Source organism: Nymphaea colorata, chromosome 4 (assembly GCF_008831285.2).
Source record: "Nymphaea colorata isolate Beijing-Zhang1983 chromosome 4, ASM883128v2, whole genome shotgun sequence".
Taxonomy (NCBI): domain Eukaryota; kingdom Viridiplantae; phylum Streptophyta; class Magnoliopsida; order Nymphaeales; family Nymphaeaceae; genus Nymphaea; species Nymphaea colorata.
The window spans coordinates 22,225,444-22,245,872 of NC_045141.1; the positions used below are offsets into that span (position 1 = coordinate 22,225,444).

At 38.3% G+C, this 20,429-nt stretch overlaps 2 protein-coding genes across 2 annotated transcripts in view; one reads left to right on the plus strand and one right to left on the minus strand.

Moving 5' to 3' along the window:
* Positions 1-20,429, minus strand: part of LOC116253370 (probable transcription factor KAN2) — a 55,225-nt gene that overhangs the window by 24,861 nt on the left and 9,935 nt on the right. The gene's annotated exons all lie outside the window — the stretch shown is intronic.
* LOC116253251 (transcription factor MYB93-like) lies at positions 17,843-18,517 on the plus strand. The gene is given in 2 exon segments (XM_031628015.1): positions 17,843-18,105; positions 18,238-18,517. Coding segments are annotated over 2 exon segments (543 nt in total).

Genomic DNA, 20,429 nt, shown 5'->3' on the forward strand with positions numbered 1-20,429 from the left:
AACCCAAGTTTCCTTAATCTGAAAAACGCAGAAATTCCTTGTGCCTACCAGCAGAATCATGTGTATATTGACAATGGGAACGGATATATTCCTTCGCTAGACACTCTGGCTTCATCCCCACCTGCTTATGCCAATCCCAACCAAACCAAAGACCAGTTGAACCCATCTGAAATGTCCACCAATTCCTCAACTGCAATTACGACAACGATGGGGACAACGATGACAAATTTCGACTCCTGGGGAGAACTCAATTTCGATGTTCAATCTAGTGACTGCTGGACAGAGCTCTTCAAGTAAGTGCAACACTTGGCGATAAGTCAACTTATTTTCTCTTTATTGTCACAGCCAACCTGCTACATTCTCGTGGATGGAAGCATCTAACTAGCAAGGAGGAGCATCGTAACTAGAGGGCGTGACGAACTGATGAGCAGAAGGATCAGCCCGCAACTTTCTACATGGAAAAAAGGAGTTCTGATTCGTGATATAGTTCTTTTTTTATTTACACAAACAGATTTGTGTTCAGTGGTGTGCAGGACACATGTTGTCAAGTCCACTGTAAAATATTGGCCTCATGATTTGAGATGATCTCAAAAGAAACTAATGGAAACACATTATACTTCTACAGTTTTTATTGTCTAAGACAAGCTGGCTTAATTTTACTGTCTAAGACAGGTTCTCCACCAGTAAGCAAACGCGTCCTATGACATGACTACATAACTGCAAGTAGTTCTAAATAACTTCCATGCATGCAGAGATCATGTTTCAAAAAAATAACCCCTCCTCTTTTTCTTTTCCTTGAAAATGAAGAAGCCATTCCCCCTTGCCATGTTGGTTTAGCCTGCCATAATCAGAGTTACCTCCTTAGTAGCATAAAGTTTAATGAAAGCCTCATGAAGTTCAAAAACTTACTAAAACAAGAGCTTCGATCCAGCAAAGGGCCAAAATGGGGTAAAAACTCATGACCAGTTGTCTACTCGTCGGGTGCCCCCAAATTGTACTAGTTTCTTGGGTTCCCTTGCATGTTTCTATTAGATGCACAGTCCAATGATGTTATCTAGAACACAGCCAAGAGAAGATACCGATACTTCAATCAATCCGCACAATTAGGTTGACAGATTTTCCAAGTCTATATGTGATTCATCATTAAGGACACTGTAACCATCATAAGAAAACAGTATCCACTCTTGGAGCTTGGAAGGGTATAAGTGTTCAAAGAAATCAAAACACATCAAGAAAAAAAAAAAAAAGTGTCATCTCTTGCCTTGACAGGAAGTTTAAAGTTCTGGCTTGGTGGGAACCCCAAAAGGGGAAAAGGAAAGGAAAAATATTGCAGCGTGAGGTTTAAGTCCCAGAGGTATGCTTCTCCTTTAGATTGCCATAAGCATCTCCCTTCTGTGGACTCAGACAAGACCCATAAACAGAGTAAGACCATGATTGCCAAATATCAGCAGTTAGTTTGTCCATAGGGGTACCAAGCACAATGTCATTGAATCATTGTATACGGACAAACAAAACCTGGATCAGATGCTGCCAGTTAGTTAAGTCAACTATGGGAACTATGCAAGTATTGGAACTATTCCAATGTACATGCCTACCAAACAGAGCTGCTGAATATGCATACGTGATAGAAGAAGGTAGTACATTAAGACACCTATGGTTTCAAGTGTCACCTCTGAGAAGAAAAAACAGATGGATCGGGGAAACAAAATGTGGAAGTCTTTATGGGCATCCCATGCATCAAAATAATTTCAGATACAACAATTCGGTGCCACTGATAGCTGGGGAAAGGTGGAGTTTGCATCCTTAACTGAACTGAGAAATTTACATGGAGCTGCAAAGTGCACAGAGGACCTGATTACTAAGATAAACTGTGAATCTTTCTCCACAAATGAAAACGGAAAACACCACAGTCAAAGTGGTTAAATAAAAAATGTATTGAACCAGTATATAGGTCACATGGAAGCAGTTGACAGGCTAATTGATGGCGACAAATGTGAATAGACCTGTGACAAGTTTACAAAGGAATACAAGTACACAGAAAATAAGCATCATAACAAGAAATAGATAAAGCTAAAAAATAATATGCCTGGCATACCAGACCGGTTCAATTGTCAGCTCGACGAGTTTGCTAACAAGTTCTTTTATTGTTTTTCCTACGACGAAGTCACATCATGGAATGCGAGTCCTACTCCGTGGCTGTGCAAACTTTCGTTGCTTAGCTTATACATGCCATTTGACTATTTGAGTGTAGGGATGTCAACGGATCGGATACATCTTTAATCATATCCGTTTTTTCGGATATTCATATATTCGGATTCAAATTCATATCCGAATCCGATCCAAATCCGATTTTTATATTTATATCTGAATCCGAATCCGAATTTTGAATCGGATTTTGCCATTTTCCAAGTATTAGATAGAGGATATTTGTCTAAAAATGAATCTGATCCGAATCCGATCCGATCCGATATTCATGTATATCCGAACCCGAATCCGATCGGATGTCATTTATTAAATCCGAATCCGATCCGATTTCTGAATCGGATATTAAATTTTTATCCATATCCGATTTTTTCAGATATAAATTTAAATCCTTTCTGTACTTCGGTGATGGTTTTATATGGACAAAACTAGCGACTTGTGCTTCTGAATTTGCAAATTTCAGCTTCTCAGTCAATATCTTAACCTATCCACCAAAAGCGATGGAATATCGAGTTCTAAACTAATTCCCCCATCTAATTAAGCATTGATCAAATAAGAAAGTGGTTCCTAGGTTTGAACTTTGAACAGGGCTGCGTGCAAAAATAGCATGGTAGGAAAATTTTCATCAAGGTGCGAAGCTTCTCTAACCGTCACCGACGCTGAGGGAAATTCATTTGTGGTGCTTTCTTGGTTCCGACAATCTAGTTTCCAGCACTTAAGCTGTTCGTTTAATGCGGGTTCAGATCAAGCAAAAAAGAGAAGGAAAAAAAAAAGTAGTTTAGAACTCGATATTCCATCGCTTTTGGTGGATAGGTTAAGATATTGACTGAGAAGCTGAAATTTGCAAATGCAGAAGCACAAGTCGCTAGTTTTGTCCATATAAAACGATCACCGAAGTAGTGAAAGGCAAGAGTTGCGTGGCAAATGGCAAGTTGAATTTGCAACGAGGCATGTTTCACTAATAAAAGGAAAACCAGCAATGGGTGGAAAGGTATGCAGCAAGCTTGAGGGCTGCGTTTGAAGAGCATGGGAAAATTTTTCCTAGGAAACTGATTCCCGTTCCCCCACTCAGAGAAGAAATTTACATGAGGAATTATCAGACATGTTGAAAAAGAGAATCTAGCTACCACATTATTTCGCCATGCATGCCAAGTGTAGAAATTCTTTTCATGTTTAATGGTGGGAAAATCAGGAACAATCTTCTTTAGTACAAAATAACTTGTGAAGATTCTCCTGGAAACATGATCACTGTAACCTGTGACAACTTTACTGAAAAATGATAATTTCCCCAGATTTTGTTTAAGCTACCTCCTTTGATTTGCAGATTGAGGCTCCTCAAACACTTGTTGATCATGAACTTCTGATGTGGCCCATTGCATTGAGCCAATTAGGGAAAACTGAGTTGGTGGATGTGACTCCTCGATGTTAGAAAAATGAAGATGATGAATGCTATTGTTGGTTCCAGAAGTGTGAGACGCTGAGGCCTTGGGCCCCTGGAAGTGTCAAACTGACATTTCCTTGTAATGTGTATTTGTTCTTCTTGTGCGTCCAATATTGAGATCATGGTTGAACACCAATACTTGATAGACAATTGAACCGGTCTGGTATGCCAGGCATATTATTTTTTAGCTTTATCTATTTCTTGTTATGATGCTTATTCTCTGTGTACTTGTATTCCATTGTAAACTTGTCACAGGTCTATTCACATTTGTCGCCATCAAATTAGCCTGTCAACTGCTTCCATGTGACCTATATACTGGTTCAGTACATTTTTTATTTAACCACTTTGACTGTGGTGTTTTCCGTTTTTCATTTGTGGAGAAAGATTCACAGCTTTTCTTGGTAATCAGGTCCTCTGTGCACTTTGCAGCTCCATGTAAAAAGAAATTTATTTCTCAGTTTAATTAAAAAGAAATATGTTTCTGGTTAAGACGAACAAAGAAGGAAGAAGGGTGATCATCTTCCCCTCTTCTCGGTGCCCTCCTCCCCTTCTTCCCCTCTTCTCCTTCCCTCCTCCTCTTCTTCCCCTCTTCCCCTCTTCTTTTCCCTCCTTCCCTTCTTCCTCCTCCCTTCTTCTCCTTCCCTTCTTCTTCCTTCCCTTCCCTTCCTCCTCCCTTTCTCTTCCTTCCCTTCCTTCCTTCCGTTCCTTCCCTTCCTTCCTTCCTCCAACGGTAGAAAAAGAAATTTTTTTTCACCCCTCTTGGCTAGAAAAAAATTTCCAACGGTAAAAAAAATAACTCCCTGTTTGATGAAATCAGATATTTGAAATTTTTCTCCTCTGCTACAGGTCCTGATTTCGGCGTATCAAACGCCCAAGGAAAAAATGAACATGTGACCGAATATGGCCGTTTCCCACCTCTTCCCACTTTTGGAATCGTGATCCAAAAAGGCTGATCATGGTCAAAATGATAATGAATCGCTTCCCCATACTGCCCTCTTGCACAAACGCAGAATGTCTTGAGGGATGAAAAGGCTGCCACCTTGTAGCATCAAAGCTGCACAAAAGTAAGCCAATATTACTTTGACACTCATATACATTTTGAAAAGCTAAAAATAAGAAAGTAATTAAATAAGGAATGCGTTGTTTTACTGCGTCTTTGAATTTAGCTCAATCGGTTGTCATTCAATAAAAAAATATTAAAAATTTATTTCCGAAAAATGAAAAAAATATATAAATAATTTAAAAATCCTTAAATTATGTTTAGGAACTGTCGAAAGCTGGCACATAGCACTCTTGAATCGCCACAAATTTGAATCAGTTTGCCATTGATTAAATTCTAATCAACCAAGTTTCGTGATTCTGCTGGCTCCCAGCTAAGCGACCTAAATTGTGACATACTTTTTACATAATACTTTCGCATATAAACATAATTTTTTTCTTTATTCAATTTCTGTTTGCTAAAAGGAACATAAGGTTCCACGGGACCTAATTTTCTTAGCCTTTGAGAAAGCATATACTGTTGGAGGTACTTCTACATGATCTGAATCGTTATATATATATATACATTTTTTTCTTATCTATTTACTAAACTATATACTCAACTGCCCGCATTTGGAAAAACATAAAGACAAACAAACATTCTTTTGCCTACTACAAGCTCATCATTCAATTTCCTCCTAATACGAGCTGATCATTCCAAAGCAGAGATCTGGATACCACTGGTTTTAATACCCAGTCACCTAATTCCCACTTGAACAAGAAAAACAACCACCTACCAATCGAAACAGAAAAAACGATGCTCAACGTGAAAACAGATGGGAAGCTTTTTAGAAAGTCCTCATTAATGTCCTAGGTGAAATGATCCAACCTATTCACGCACTTGCTTAGAACCTTTTGTTCGACGAATCCCAATTCATCACTTAGAAGTTTCCATTTCAACTTGCCATAAAGTTTATTGGAAAACCAATAGTAACTTTTTCTTTTGGATATTACTTGGGGCAAAACACCACCCCGATTAAGAGACTTATTCACTCTGAAAACTCCAAGGGCATTCCCTTTCCCCTCTGTGTTGACGCTGTCCTGCCTCTACTCGTTGATAAAACCTTTTGTATTTCCTTCCTCTCTTTCTTATTTGCTTACTGTTTTTTGGGTTTTACCCTAAGTCGAGCAGAGCCATGGCCTCTGTCGACAACGTGTTGCATTCCTTTTTTTTTTTTTGCATTTTGTTTGAAATGTTATAATGCAGCCCTAATCTAATATATGCATGTAGTGTTGATTCTAGACTGGTTTCTCACCGATGGAATAAATAAAGAAAACGAGGAGGAACAACTTAACATAAACACCAAAGAATTTCACCACCCATCATGGACGAACACGCCTCACACCTCAAATCAGTATCTAGCATGCTTTAAATCTAGAAAATCAAAGATACTAGGACGAAGAGCACCAAATATCGTTTCAACATAGAACGCCTCACACATCTATTTCTTTCTAGGGGTATAAATACATAGATTCACATGCATACGTATCTATAATAACTCAAAATATACAGGCTTCATGCTACAATCATGATTGAAAATTATAATACCTATCAATCTGAGATAAAATTCCAACCACAGCCTTCTTGTGCTTTCGGTTCCTTCCCAGCAGCCACCAATGGCAGAAACAAGGGTCTATTCCTCACTTTCTCCTTCTTTCTCTCAAATTATCTCAATCTCTTTGCTGGTTTAATGCTGCAGTAAGAGAATGGTTTCCGCCAACCTTATCCTTTATCTTTCCTTATCTTTTCCATAACCATCTCATTTATGATAAACTTAACCGTCTGAAATATCATTAGGAATCATTTGATCTTCTATTTGATTCCTCCCCAATTTACGTTCCAAAAGTTTTAAGGAAACTTAAAAAAAAATGGCGGGTCTTACAAACTTAATATTCTCATGTCATTGTCACATTAAACGGGTACGGGTATTATACGGCGAAGAAAAAAACGGGTATAATACGGCAAAGTTATATATCTCGGAAATAAAACGGGAAAAAGACGGTCAATTTTTCAAAAATAAATAAAAAATCCTGATAATTATATAAAAAGAAAGTAAATGAGAAATTAAAAAAAAAACAGAGAAATTGACTAGATAAGCAACAAATTAAAATTAGATAATGAAAACTAACAGTCTAACAAATGCATAGGCATAACTAACAAATGCATAACTAACAAAATGACTAGATAAGCAACATGCATTGATGCATACGGCAACAAGAAAAATGGAGGGGAAATAACTTAAAGTCTTAAAAAGAGAAAAAAACAAACCAAAACAGCTAAATCAAACATGGAAAGAGAACCTGTCACCGTTCGAATGAAAAAGAGACTTCAACCGAATGAAAACGAGATGGAGACAAAGGAAGTCGAATCTCGAATGCCCTCCTCTTCAGCCGGATGAAAACGAGAAGAAGACGACCAGACGAAACCAGCCGAGAATGCCCTGCTCTTTAGAGTTCAGATTCTTCAGAATAATCTCGAACGCCTCTCTGTCTCGAATGGTCGAAGAGAAGACTCACGAAGAACGACGAAAGAAGAACTCAGAACGTCGAAGACTCACGAAGAAAACTCGTCGATTTCACGTTTTTAACCCTAAGCCCTCTTTTGCTATGTGAAAATACTCTATTGCCACTAAAAGGTCGAACAAGTTTGAAAAAAAACAAATGTTTTATACAATATTACAACTGTGCCATTTTCATTCTTGGACCGTTAAAGGAAAACGTGAGACGCGTTTTATACGCATTTTTTAAAATTTACCGTTTTTTTTAAAAAGACGCGTTTTATTCCCGTTTTTTTCGGCTGAAGCGTTTTTAGCGTATAATACACGTTTTTTTCAATATAACGCCGTTTTTTGTGACAATGTCTCATGTCAAAAAAAAATAATCATAATGATTAAAAAAAGATAGGAAAGGCTAAAATAATGAAATCATTAAATCCATAGAGAGGTGTAGATCACCTGTATCTCTCGAATGAGAGCCAAAAAGCAAACATCTACAAGGACGACATACGGCAAATGCTTTCAATGCATGATTTCTTCTTTCATAGCAGTGGTGCTCGTAAAGTCCTTGCAGCGCGGTCATGCCCTGGTACGGTCGAAGCTTCTGCTCCGATGGATAAGAAGAAAGATGTAGGACGCATGAACGCCTTCTGAAACGATGAATGAGGAACGAGAAGAGACGACAAGCATAAACTTGAGAGTGATTAATGCTGAACAACAGAGACCATGAATCAACCAGGCTTTTCCCCAGCTTTTTCTCTTTCTTTACAGGAGAAAAAACACACACAAATCAATCAGCTCGCTCGTCAGGCACCATTCTTTTTCGTGCAAGTTCTTTTCTTACACACACACACTCTACAGATAGATATGTATATAAAGATGGGAACATGATTAGCAAGGGAATTAAAATAAAGATACCCGATAATTATTTATCAATGGTAAAGCTGCTCCAGCTGTCTGAAAAGATTACAATTACCAAGAGAAAAGAAGGAACTTGCTTTGAGGCGCTTTATCATGAAGGGACGGTTTGATCTGATCTTTCGTTTGTCTTTCTTCCTTTATATCTCATGCACGTTCCATTCGAAGCTTGCATGGAAAGGAACACTAAAGTCTCACAAAATCAAAGCACAAACCTTTTTTTTTGTTTCTTGTTTTTATGCCCATTAAGTTTCAAATGGGCATGCACATACATAAACCTCAACCCATCATTAGCATTAGCAACCATCTCTCTTTCTCTCTCTCTCCCCTCTTCATGACTTGTTCTTTTCTCTGTTGTGCTGGACCTTGCTTCTCTCCCTTTCATTTCCTTATAGAGAAACCATAGAAATCAATGAACATTTTCCAAACGAATCAGTCAGGTCTTCCCAAAGTAAACTCTAGATTGGGGCTTTTGTTGTTTGCTCCAGAGATAGTGGTAGAGCTCTCCGGACAGCTTCTTTTTTCCTGTGAAGATGCATATTAATTTCAGTAACAAAGTTACTGCTCCATATTCAAATTTGGACCTATATGAAGAATATTAAACGTACTGCTCCGGATTCTAAATAAGAAAGGTACTTCGCCATTTTCAATTTTTCCGGGTGTTGGTCTCTAGACTCATGCTTTCCCTCGAATAGTTTGGTTGGGAGAAATCTTGTACCTTCAAAGGAGGCATGCTAGACTGAGAATCCACTGAACCAGCACAGTGCACCCAAGCTCCCCTACTGCAAACAAGCATTCAAGAGAGGGAAAGAATGATGCCATCAGTCAAAGCAAAAGGGATGCTGCAAAAGAGAAATTAAAGCAATCGCTCTTACTGTTAAACTGATTTGAGCTTTGATCATGCACCGAGTGAAATTAACAAAAAGGGCCCCATGTGATGGTCTCCGTAGTCTCATATCAGTTCATTACAGGAAGTTGCATGGAAGCTGTATGAAGCTCTTGCTCTTTAGCTTCCACAGCCAGAGATTTCGTGGCCCTTTTGGATGCTGCGTCTTCTCTTTTTATAATCTCCTTGAAAGCAGTTCTTTATAAACAGAAATTTTCCCATTCTGGGATAGATCTCACCTTGTTGATCTAGAATCCAGAAATGACTGATTTGTCCCCCTCCATTACTTATTTGAATGCTGCCATGATCTAGGACACAAAGAACCAAAGCTTGATAAGACAAGACTCTTTGATTCTTGCTTTTTTGGTTATCATCACAGCCTGTGCTCCCCATACGAGCATTGGCTTAATAAACAAAAACTTTTGTCGATTCGGGTCTTTCTTTTGCCTATTTTAGCGCCACCATGCAGTCCTATTTATTCTACAGTCATGCTGCGGAAAGAAACTAGGCCACAATACGAGAGGAGGCCAGGATAAGGCACATCTCTTGAATGGCCTAAGCTTGAAAAATAATAAATTCTTGATGAGAACTTTATTCATTTGTTTATATCGAAAAAATATGAGCCTGTCATCATCTGCACTCATGAAGACAACAGAAGCTCTTACGCACTCTTCCGAAACTTCCGAAGTGATTAAATCTCTTTGCAGGCCTTTCTAGTGTGTTTCATTACGTTTTGTTTTTGTTTTTGCTTGTGTAAATTGTTATTTTTCATAAGGGAAAAGGAAAAGGCAGCCGTGAACTCAACCGAAACTTTTCTGCGATGAATGCTAGAAAAAAAAAGCTCTCTAAATAAACCAATATGCAGAATACATCAACGTCAAAGATCCCAACCAAGAAGGAATGAAACGAATCAATCGGTTGGAAACTTTCATCGTTCTATTTTGTACTAATTTCTTCTATCTCTTTAAGAACCTTTGTGCAACAAGAGGATGGTCGTCTACTCGTCTTCTGCAGGATGGCTTGTTCTGTCTAGTTTTTTAAGTACTGATCAGAAAAAGAAATGGGGCAGCGAGTGAAGGAGTTTCATCTAGAAGAGTTGCTCCATAAACTTTGATGCAGAAAATGGGGATCCTGTGCTGTGCTAGAACTCATGTAATCTGCCGTTGACGCCGCGTTTCCCGGTGGAAGCTCATCACAGATCTCACCACCATGGCCTGTTTCAAATCCTTCCTGTTGTCCTGAACCAAGAATAAAAAATGACCACCATCGATCCTTTCTCGTGCACATTTACCACAATGTACACTACGCAGAACACCCCAAAAGATGACAAAAAAAAAGAAGAAACTAAAGGAAGAATTCCACATGTGAGAAATGCAGAAAGTCTTGCCTGACGATACGGCAGGCTTGTCAGTAGTCTTGACTGTTTGATACATCTGCAGGAAAAGAACCCAATTCCAATAATATTAGTTTAATATATATATAAATATATATATATATATATATATATATAGAGAGAGAGAGAGAGAGAGAGAGAGAGAGAGAGAGTGCATTTATCAGATCCACAAGAGCTGCAAATCAAATATTTAAACATTCCGAAGAACATGAAAGAGAAAAGGAAAACAGAAATTGATCACGAGCGATCGGTGTGGTTCGCTTTCAGTTAACCATGGGTTTATATCTGGTCAGCATATGAAGGAATATATCATTGTGCAATGATGGCCAACTTTTTCTCTTCCCAAAAGCAAACAAGAAAATTTCGTTTCCTTTTTAATTATGTCTTCATTATATTTTTATGATTGAAACTGTTACACTCCTAGAAAACCGTTCACATTTTGGACCTTTCACTTCTCAGACTCAGACTGCTCAGTTTCTTTCGGATCAAAGCCATCTCAGTATCTGTTCTCTTGCCATCCTTCTCCTGGGGCTTCTTTCTCGTGTCCCTAAATCTGAAGCTGAGAACACAAAACATCCCCGTGCTTCTAGGTGGTTTTGAGATGCAGAAACAAATAATGCTGAAATCTTCATGTTCGTAGCTTTAGAATCTCTACTTTTGTTTTATGGGAAGCAGACAACTCTTTTAACAGTCCACCGTTTGATGTTTTTCAGCTCAAAACTGAGTAACCATGAGTTTTTTTTTTTTTTTTTAAATGGCGGTGCAGCTAGAACCGTACCAGTAGCCACGGGAAAGCTCAACCACAAGCTTAAGCAAGAGTGAGATACCTGCAAATGGCTTTTCACATGTGCTAGAGTGAGATCCTTCACATCCATGAGCTCGAGAACAGATTTTGGTGTTGCTCCTTTCGAAACAAAGAAAGTAAATTATTTTAGAAGAAGAAAACGAATAACTTTGATCCACAGCTTAGATATAATGAAGAAAGAAAGCTGATCAGACACCAACAGATAACAACAAGGATTCTCGATCACAATAAGGTCTCTATGTATCATCTGTGCAGGAAAATATACCGTTGGACACCAACTGCGTCATCGGCCGTTGCTGCTCGCCAAGAAACGGGAGTCCTCTTAAGCTGCAGATAACTATCAATATAATAGCCGCAGAACGAGAGGTCGGTGGCTGGCTTATTCTCATGGCCTCCTAGGAGCTCCACGGCGTGAACGAAACGGGCGTGGAGCGAGCTCGTCCACCGCATCCGTGGCGCTCGCAGGCTGCGCTTCACCGGGAACCTCACCCCGATCCTCGATCTGAACGTACCAACGGCCGGACATGGATACGGAGGAGTGGAGGAATCCGACAGGATGGTGGCATTGAAGCTCCCGGAGGGGCGGAAGGGAAAGGAGGGCGATCACTCCTCTCGGAGGGGAGGAAGGGAAAGGAGGGCTCCTTCTGTATTGTAGAGTTTTCTTGGCTTCCGTTCGATTGCCGATCACTCCTGTCTTGATTTAGCTTCATCTTCTATTTCAATATATTGTATCCATTCGCATCTCAATATAGTTTTGCTTTTCTTTTCTTTATTGCTTCATCTTCATTTTTTATGTTGTTTGTTTCGTTTTATTTTTCCTTCCTGCATTTTCTCCCGGGCCAGTCACGTGCTCCCAAAAATGCCCTCTTGATATACATATAGGCTAATAGCTACTTATTTTTGTGTGTCGTTAAGCATTTTGTTACTAAAAGCCGTAACTAATTAGCCGCTTTGGAGCGTCTTGATACTAGAGCATATTTTTCACATCCAATGTGTATGTACATGTGTGTGTATGTAAATGTGCACTCATTGTAAATGAAGACCAAAAATCTCTTATTGATGATTTTTTAAAGTCAACAAATTTTGTGTCATTGTTTTTTCTTACTCCAAATCCTTTTTGCACATTGCAGTCACATGAAAAAAGTATATTCTTTGTTGAACTTAGGAAACCATGAAACTAAAGACAAATAATAACAAAGGTTCTAACTTGTAATATTCACTATTTGTGCATGATACCTAGTCTATCTGCCTACCATGTAGTGTTGTGCATACACAAGCATACTGCATACTTACATGCATAGTTATGTCATATTTTTACCACACAGTGCATACAAGCATGTATTTGCATAAATGAAGATGAAAGTTAACCAGGTTTTCAGTAATTTATCATCTAGCGGAAAGTTGTTCGTTAGCTACTTGACCTCACATATCCATTTAGCATAGTATTCTTACAAGGAGGCCACTCTGAAGTGTTTTATCTTAACATCTTGATTTTTTTTAAGATAGTAAATTCAGTGCGATGTGGTCCTTGATTTTGAAATTCTTACAAACCATCTATTCACTCCAAGACAATCTAGGACAATTTGCTCAATAAACAATTGTAGAGATCATATCTACAGGATTTTAGTCCATATAGAAGGTGAAGAAAGAATAGCATCAAGGAAGCAAATAGGGTCTGTAAGTAGCACTTGCTTTAACTGTTGTGCCAAGAGCAGCTCCATAATCAACCTCCTCCTTGCATACCATAGCAAGTTCCTTATATGTTGTCATGTTTACTCATTCGCCACCCTTGTCTCATTCTGTCAATGATAAGATTGAAAGACAACTATTTTAGAGAGATTTAAAGAAAGAATCCCTGCAAGATCCATCAAAATTAATGATAAAGAAAAAAGAAAATTTTTCCACTAAAATTAGATTTAGTTTCCAATTTAGTTTCCAATTTAGTTTCTCATGTTTATTGTCACCAAGATTATAGTGTTAATGATAATGTTGAAAGGCAACCGTTCTATAGAAATTCAAAGAAAAAATCTCAGCAAATCAATCAAAATTAATGATAAAGGAAAAAAAATCTCTCTACAAAAATCAGATTTAGGTTTTCATGTTTATTGTTGCGAAGATTGTGGGAACTTCAATTATTTAAGCTCCTTCTATGCATTGTGTAACCAAGGCTCATGGTGGCCTTCCATGGTGAAAAACCATGCACGTTTAATGAGTATATGTGTTCTTGTGCAAGGTTACCTCCTGTGACAGTAGCTGCGACACTTGTAAAATGTCGGCTTGTCCCTCAGCACCTTATCATCACAATGTCTCTTAAGATCATAGCTCTGATACCATGATAACTTTTGAGAGGGAGATTAAAAGGAAGACAATGCACACATATTTACGTGGTTCGGATTTGTCAATCCTACATCCACGATAAGAGAATCACGCAGCCTTGCTCTATTTTCTCATTATACTTCTTTACAGATTACAATGAGTATATATAGTTCTAACACTTGTCACTATCACTCATTATGGGTGGTTATACTGCTCTGAAGGGCCTTAACATGCCCATTCTGTTTATTAACCTCGACAACAAGGCCAGAGTATGATCCCTCCCTCCATTCACTTCAAAATTGTTCCACAAGTGATCACCATATTCATATTCATCACCATTATATGGCACGCACATAACAAGGTTGCGGAGACTTGATCCAAAGTCTGTTGCTTCATACTCTTCATATTAATTTTTTCTTTTCTTTAGTAAGGGCATGAAAAATATACAACTATATTTCATAAGGGAAGGTAAAATATAAACGTACATTTTGCTATGCAGGTAATCTTTTGTTCGACGGATATTCAAGCCGGTCGGCTTGAATGGTTTTTTTTGTGAGGTTTGGCGCGGTAGATCAACCAATCTTTGCTTTCAATATAAAAAGTTGTATGTAAATGTGTCAATGAGTTCTAAGTTGCAACTGCATGCACCATTAAAAGTGTGCATTTTGAGCAAGACAAGAGAATCAAAGTCTGATGTAACCTTAAAAACTTGTCCTTGTACGGGTTGAATATCCGTCGAACATCACACTTTTAATGGTGCATGGACAAGTTTCTAAGGTTACATCAGACTTTTAAAAATTTCTGATAATGAGTTCTAAGTTGCAACTGCATGCACCATTAAAAGTGTGCATTTTGAGCAAGACAAGAGAATCAAAGTCTGATGTAACCTTAAACACTTGTCCTTGTACGGGTTGAATATCCGTCGAACATCTTGTGACTTAAATCTTGTGACTTAAATGATGGTGTTATAATAGTCCTTAAAAATAAGAGGAGGCATTTATTGCCAGACAACTATATAATGAATTTCAGTACCACGCACTGGATTAAGGTCGACGGATGCATTTAGTTTAGAGATAAAAGGCAATAAAGCAAGGTTGGTTCTGGAATCATAACCCTTTGTCGAGAATTTCTTCATGTCCTGTCACACACCCTTTGTCCTCGATTAGCGGAAAAGTACAGGAACAAACTTAAAAGGGAAAAGAATTCTCAGACTGCTAAAGTGGTTGGGCTAAAGTCAGCCTACATCCAGAAATCTCTCGACTCTCTGTGCGGGCAGATGAAAAAGTTGTTTATTGATATATATAGTTGAGCAAAACTTAGGCAGTTTCATCTAACGCCTTTATTTGTCTCTTCGGCAGTTTCTTCTTGAGATTCTCTCTCTGATTTTTGCATGGTCTTCCACCACTTGCTGTATTTGATATGCCAAGGCGACAACTATGGAATGGTAATTACCATGAACATCAACAGCCATATCTGGGTTGACACCAAGTGGAAATAATACATTTCTTGAAGGCTCTTCCGGAAATATTGCAACGCATTTGCTTGCATAGCATGATGACGTAATCACCCGTCATCATTCATAACGTAGTAAAAATTGCCGTATAGTTGCGAACACTGACGATATTTTCAATTTATCGACATCTTACACTCGGATTTTGGGGTTTTATTTTCTGGTATTTCGTAAACACCACCCGTCTTAAAGATGCTCGGTGTTTGACACGATCTTCCTGTAATAAAGCATCCTTTTTTCGTTTGAGCTTCCTGCACCACATTTTACGGAGACATTACTTGTACGACTTTGCGAGATTAGTTGTCCAAGAAAAGCTTAGCTTTTTAAACATGTCGCGAGATTTTCCTCGCCACTATTTTTCCAAGAACAAGATTTGCAGCGAAAAAGTTGTCTAGGGAAAGTAGAAAAAGTGAAAGGGAAAAGAAAGGCAGACGCATGTGCACTTATGGTGTTTGTGTCTTCATGGACGACGTACCAACCCAGATATGGCTGTTGGAAGTGCATGCCCACTTTTAAGGTATTTCTTAAGGTACTTGAGAAAGTAGGCAAGTTTGTTGTTTGAGTGCGGCTAGGGGTTTGAGCTCTTGTTGAGGCAGTGGAATAACTATGTGAGCTGGAATACATATTTTAAGAAGAAATATGATGCTTTTTTTTTTTTATCAAACCTATTCTTAGATCACAACGATTGCAAATTGTTGGGTTGAACATTCAGTCCTTCATAATATATCACCAAGAAAAGTTATTGAATATCAAAAGTCCAACAAAAGCTACATTGAAAAAAATTCAAAATTACATGTAATGACTTAAAAATTATATAAGGTGCTCAAAACCTGAGCTAGTGGCTGCAATGCCATTCATCCATGAAGTCAATCTGGTGTTGATATTTTAATAAGTGTTCCATTTATTAACTGACATCTTGAAGATGCTTCTACGAATACATTCTCTTAATGTCATACATACATTAAACACGTAGTCTACCTGCAACCAATTTGTCTGTTTGAATATCAGAAATTTTTAAAAGTCTGATGTAACCTTAGAAACTTGTCCATGCACCATTAAAAGTGTGATGTTCGACGGATATTCAACCCATACAAGGACAAGTTTTTAAGGTTACATCAGACTTTGATTCTCTTGTCTTGCTCAAAATGCACACTTTTAATGGTGCATGCAGTTGCAACTTAGAACTCATTGACACATTTGCATACAACTTTTTATATTGAAAGCAAAGATTGGTTGATCTACCGCGCCAAACCTCACAAAAAAAACCATTCAAGCCGACCGGCTTGAATATCCGTCGAACAAAAGTTTCTTGTTTCAGAAAGTCCTCACTAATGAATACAGATTGGATACTTTTCTTAAATTAGTACTGAGATATTTAATTGTGAATCAAATTCATTTAAATGGTTTTATGATTGTTAAAATTTGCGACTATGATTTTGGTATAGACCTAACATGGGGCTAACTAAAATTTACTGGCGCATTTCCTACACATATGTTCATGGCAAGCTTGAATTTACAGGAATACTTAGCAAATAGCAGGTTTTATGGTTAAATAGTGTTTTTTTATATATTTTAAGAAAATTACAAATAACCGTGTTTATTGTCACATTACACCTGTGACGGTATAATACACGAAACACATGTCTACAAGCGACAATGTTGCCACCCATCGTCAAACAGTTTATGCATTCCACGGTCATAGATGGAATCCCAAAACTCCAGAGTTTCCCTCCTAACATTTGAACATCAATAATTGGTTGATTTTATAAAATAATTCACAGAACATATGCTTAATGTACCAAAAACACCAATTTATAGTAAAAAGGCTGTTGTACCGTTAATGGAAGAGATTTGTTAAAAGAAAAAAAAAATCTTAGACCGATCGATTTTTACTTAATTTCACCTTTTATCTCGCTCTAACATCTTTGTTTTTTGGTCTCTACAATCACTTTAAAAAGAAAGGCGGAACTGCATTGAAACCAGCTCAAAAATGTTCTGACATTGAAATTTTTTTTCTCTCAAAGGTAGTTTTTATTCGGGGTAAATGCTTTTTTTTTAAAATATATCTTAATGCTTTTCATTGATAAGGAGTGTGTTTCAAATTATTTTATAATCTTAAGCGGTTATTTGTAAATTTCAACCATTAGATTAGGCACTTTTAAATAAATATATCAAAGCTTGACACTTTTTTTTCACTAAGTTTCATATTGCTTTTTGGGCCCAGATATTTATCGAAATTCTAAACCACCGATTTTTTTGGTGTAAAGAATATAAGCTAGCTAATGTTAATATAAAACGAAAAGAAACATGTTCGAAGAAAGAAAACATAAATAAAATTTTCTTGCCACCAAAGGCCTACATCTAGGGAAAGAAGAGCACTTAATTTATTTTTCCCTTTATGTCTTTTTTTTTCCAGTTTTGTTTCAACCATTAAATACATATTTATATTGAGTTAAGTTCTCAACATTAGTAAATTAAACTTATCTGCAATGGATCCAAATAGGAATAGAAAGAAGAGTTTACTTATACCGAAAACTTGAACGACCAATTCTATACTGATATTTTGTTTTTTAATATACGTTTTTAAACTACACTAACAAAAACAAAAACAAAAAAAAAGGCTTACAGTGCACGTCAACTTCTTCCACAACTTGGAAGTCTCTGTGTATATATATATCTTCATCTAATGGAAGAGCACAACTCGTTTTTCGTGTTCTGAAGCAGAGCTTCATCTTAGTCTATCTTGGCTAGTAGGTAACGTTCTTCATCACCACCATCGAAAGTTAAGGGAGATCATACTTTGGCTTTCTTTTCTTGGTCTTTCTGTTTGCAGGTAACATGGGGAGATCTCCATGCTGTGATGAAAATGGACTCAAGAAAGGACCATGGACCCCTGAGGAAGACCAGAAGCTTGTGGACTACATCCAAAAGCACGGCCATGGAAGTTGGAGGGCTCTCCCGAAGCTTGCCGGGCTCAACCGGTGCGGGAAGACTTGCAGGCTTAGATGGAGCAACTACTTGAGGCCGGACATCAAGAGGGGAAATTTTACGTTTGATGAGGAGCAGACCATTTTGCATCTTCATTCTGTCCTGGGGAACAAGTAATTACTTCTATGAGCAACTTTTAAGCTTAATTTTTACCTGTTTACGAGAACAGTATGCATGTTACGAGAAATAATTCAGTTTCACTTTGTGATCGCCGGAAAAACTTGTTCCCTTTCTGTGTTGTCTAGGTGGTCTACAATTGCGACGCACTTACCAGGGTGGACGGACAACGAAATCAAGAATCACTGGAACACCCACCTGAAGAAGAAACTCATCCGGATGGGGATCGACCCAGTTACCCACAAGCCAAGACTAGACCTAAGCATGCTAACAAGTTTGCCTTCACTTGATTAGAGTCTCAGGTTACAGACAAACGCGGCGCAACTCGCCGGAATTTACTACCTGCAAAACCTCCTTCAGGCCGTGATCAATGCCAAATCCCGTTCCCCTGCCCCTCGGATTCAATGAGCAGCCACCAATCTGCAGAACTACCAACTCGAAAACCTCCAGTCCTATGCTGATCTCCCCATGGTGCTGATCCAAGTGAACCCAAGTTTCTGTAATCTGAAAAACGCAGAAATTCCATGTGCCTACCAGCAGAATCATGTGTATATTGACAATGGGAACGGATATATTCTTTCGCTAGACACTCTGGCTTCATCCCCACCTGCTTATGCCAATCCCAACCAAACCAAAGACCAGTTGAACCCATCTGAAATGTCCACCAATCCCTCAACTGCAATAACGACAACGATGACAAATTTCGACTCCTGGGGAGAACTCAATTTCGATGTTCAATCTAGTGACTGCTGGACAGAGCTCTTCAAGTAAGTGCAACACTTGGCGATAAGTCAACTTATTTTCTCTTTATTGTCACAGCCAACCTGCTACATTCTCGTGGATGGAAGCATCTAACTAGCAAGGAGGAGCATCGTAACTAGAGGGCGTGACGAACTGATGAGCAGAAGGATCAGCCCGCAACTTTCTACATGGAAAAAAGGAGTTCTGATTCGTGATATAGTTCTTTTTTTATTTACACAAACAGATTTGTGTTCAGTGGTGTGCAGGACACATGTTGTCAAGTCCACTGTAAAATATTGGCCTCATGATTTGAGATGATCTCAAACGAAACTAATGGAAACACATTATACTTCTACAGTTGTTCTTTGCACCACTCACATGTATAAAATTTTCAAACAAGAACAAATTGAAGTGGTTATTTTGTGTCGGATCCATGTAGACTCACCTCTTTTTCCATGTTTATTTACGTGGCGGTAGCGGGGGATATGACAGCTGGCTGTGTGGGCCACCGTCCTCTTTCCGTGTGGTGCAGCGGCTGGACGGCGGAGCTGCGTGTATACTGAAAGTTGAAGTATAACTGTTATATGTCATTTTAATTTAAGATGCTAAAAACAAAATAATATGACAGCCCTTTAGAAAGATCCACGTTATTAGCTGAAATGTTGTAATTTTGACGAGGACTCTAATGTTCCACCGTTTGCCGGTGACGACGAGCGTCGTTGTCAGCCGTTAATCATGCATTTGGGACGGCCGGATTTGGTTCCGTGGAGCGCACAGCTGGTCCACTCGATTCAACTACCCGTGAACGGCTTCTTTCCCCATTTAATTGGATCTATTTTTGTGCTCCATCCACCGGCAGGGACAAATATTTCGCGACCGGAAAAGGGCAAAAAAAAGAAAAGAGCCATTCGTCGGAAAATTAACTTTCTATTTTGTGAATTTCACCTTAACAATGGACCTACTTCTTCAAGCGTTATAAATATACCCGTAACTTTCGTCCGTAGTTGACGTGCAAGTAATCATCAGTCGACGAGTTTCAATGGGGTTTGATGACTTGACGGGGGTGTTTAGATAATACCCACCAAAGGCTTGGTTTTGTGAAATCCATTTTTTTGAACACCTGGTTAGAAAACTACTTTTGTAAAATTGGTTTAGAGGCAAAAATTAGTTTTGCCTGAAAAACTTAAAGGAAGGCCGATTTTTCAAGCCAAGTTTTGACAAGACCCTATTTTAGGGTAAAACCAGGTTTTATCTCCCAAACCCTGGTTTCAGCACGTCATCCAAACACTCTGGAAATTTGTTTTTTCGTGTGTTTGACAGTGAGTTATTTTGTTAATGTCATTAAAGATTAAGCATGTTAATAAGGCAATAATTCAAGCGTTCCTTAAACTTAATACAAAAAAGTAAATTTATTTACCGACTGTCAAATGACCCCGAGTTACAAATCTTCACGCAAACCGGTGTCCTTTCTTGTCTCTTAATCCCGATGATATAAAATGAGATTTTGACAGCCCATTCAAAGATTCGGCTAAATTAATTTACGACAGCCCATTCAAAGATTCGGCTAAATTAATTGTAA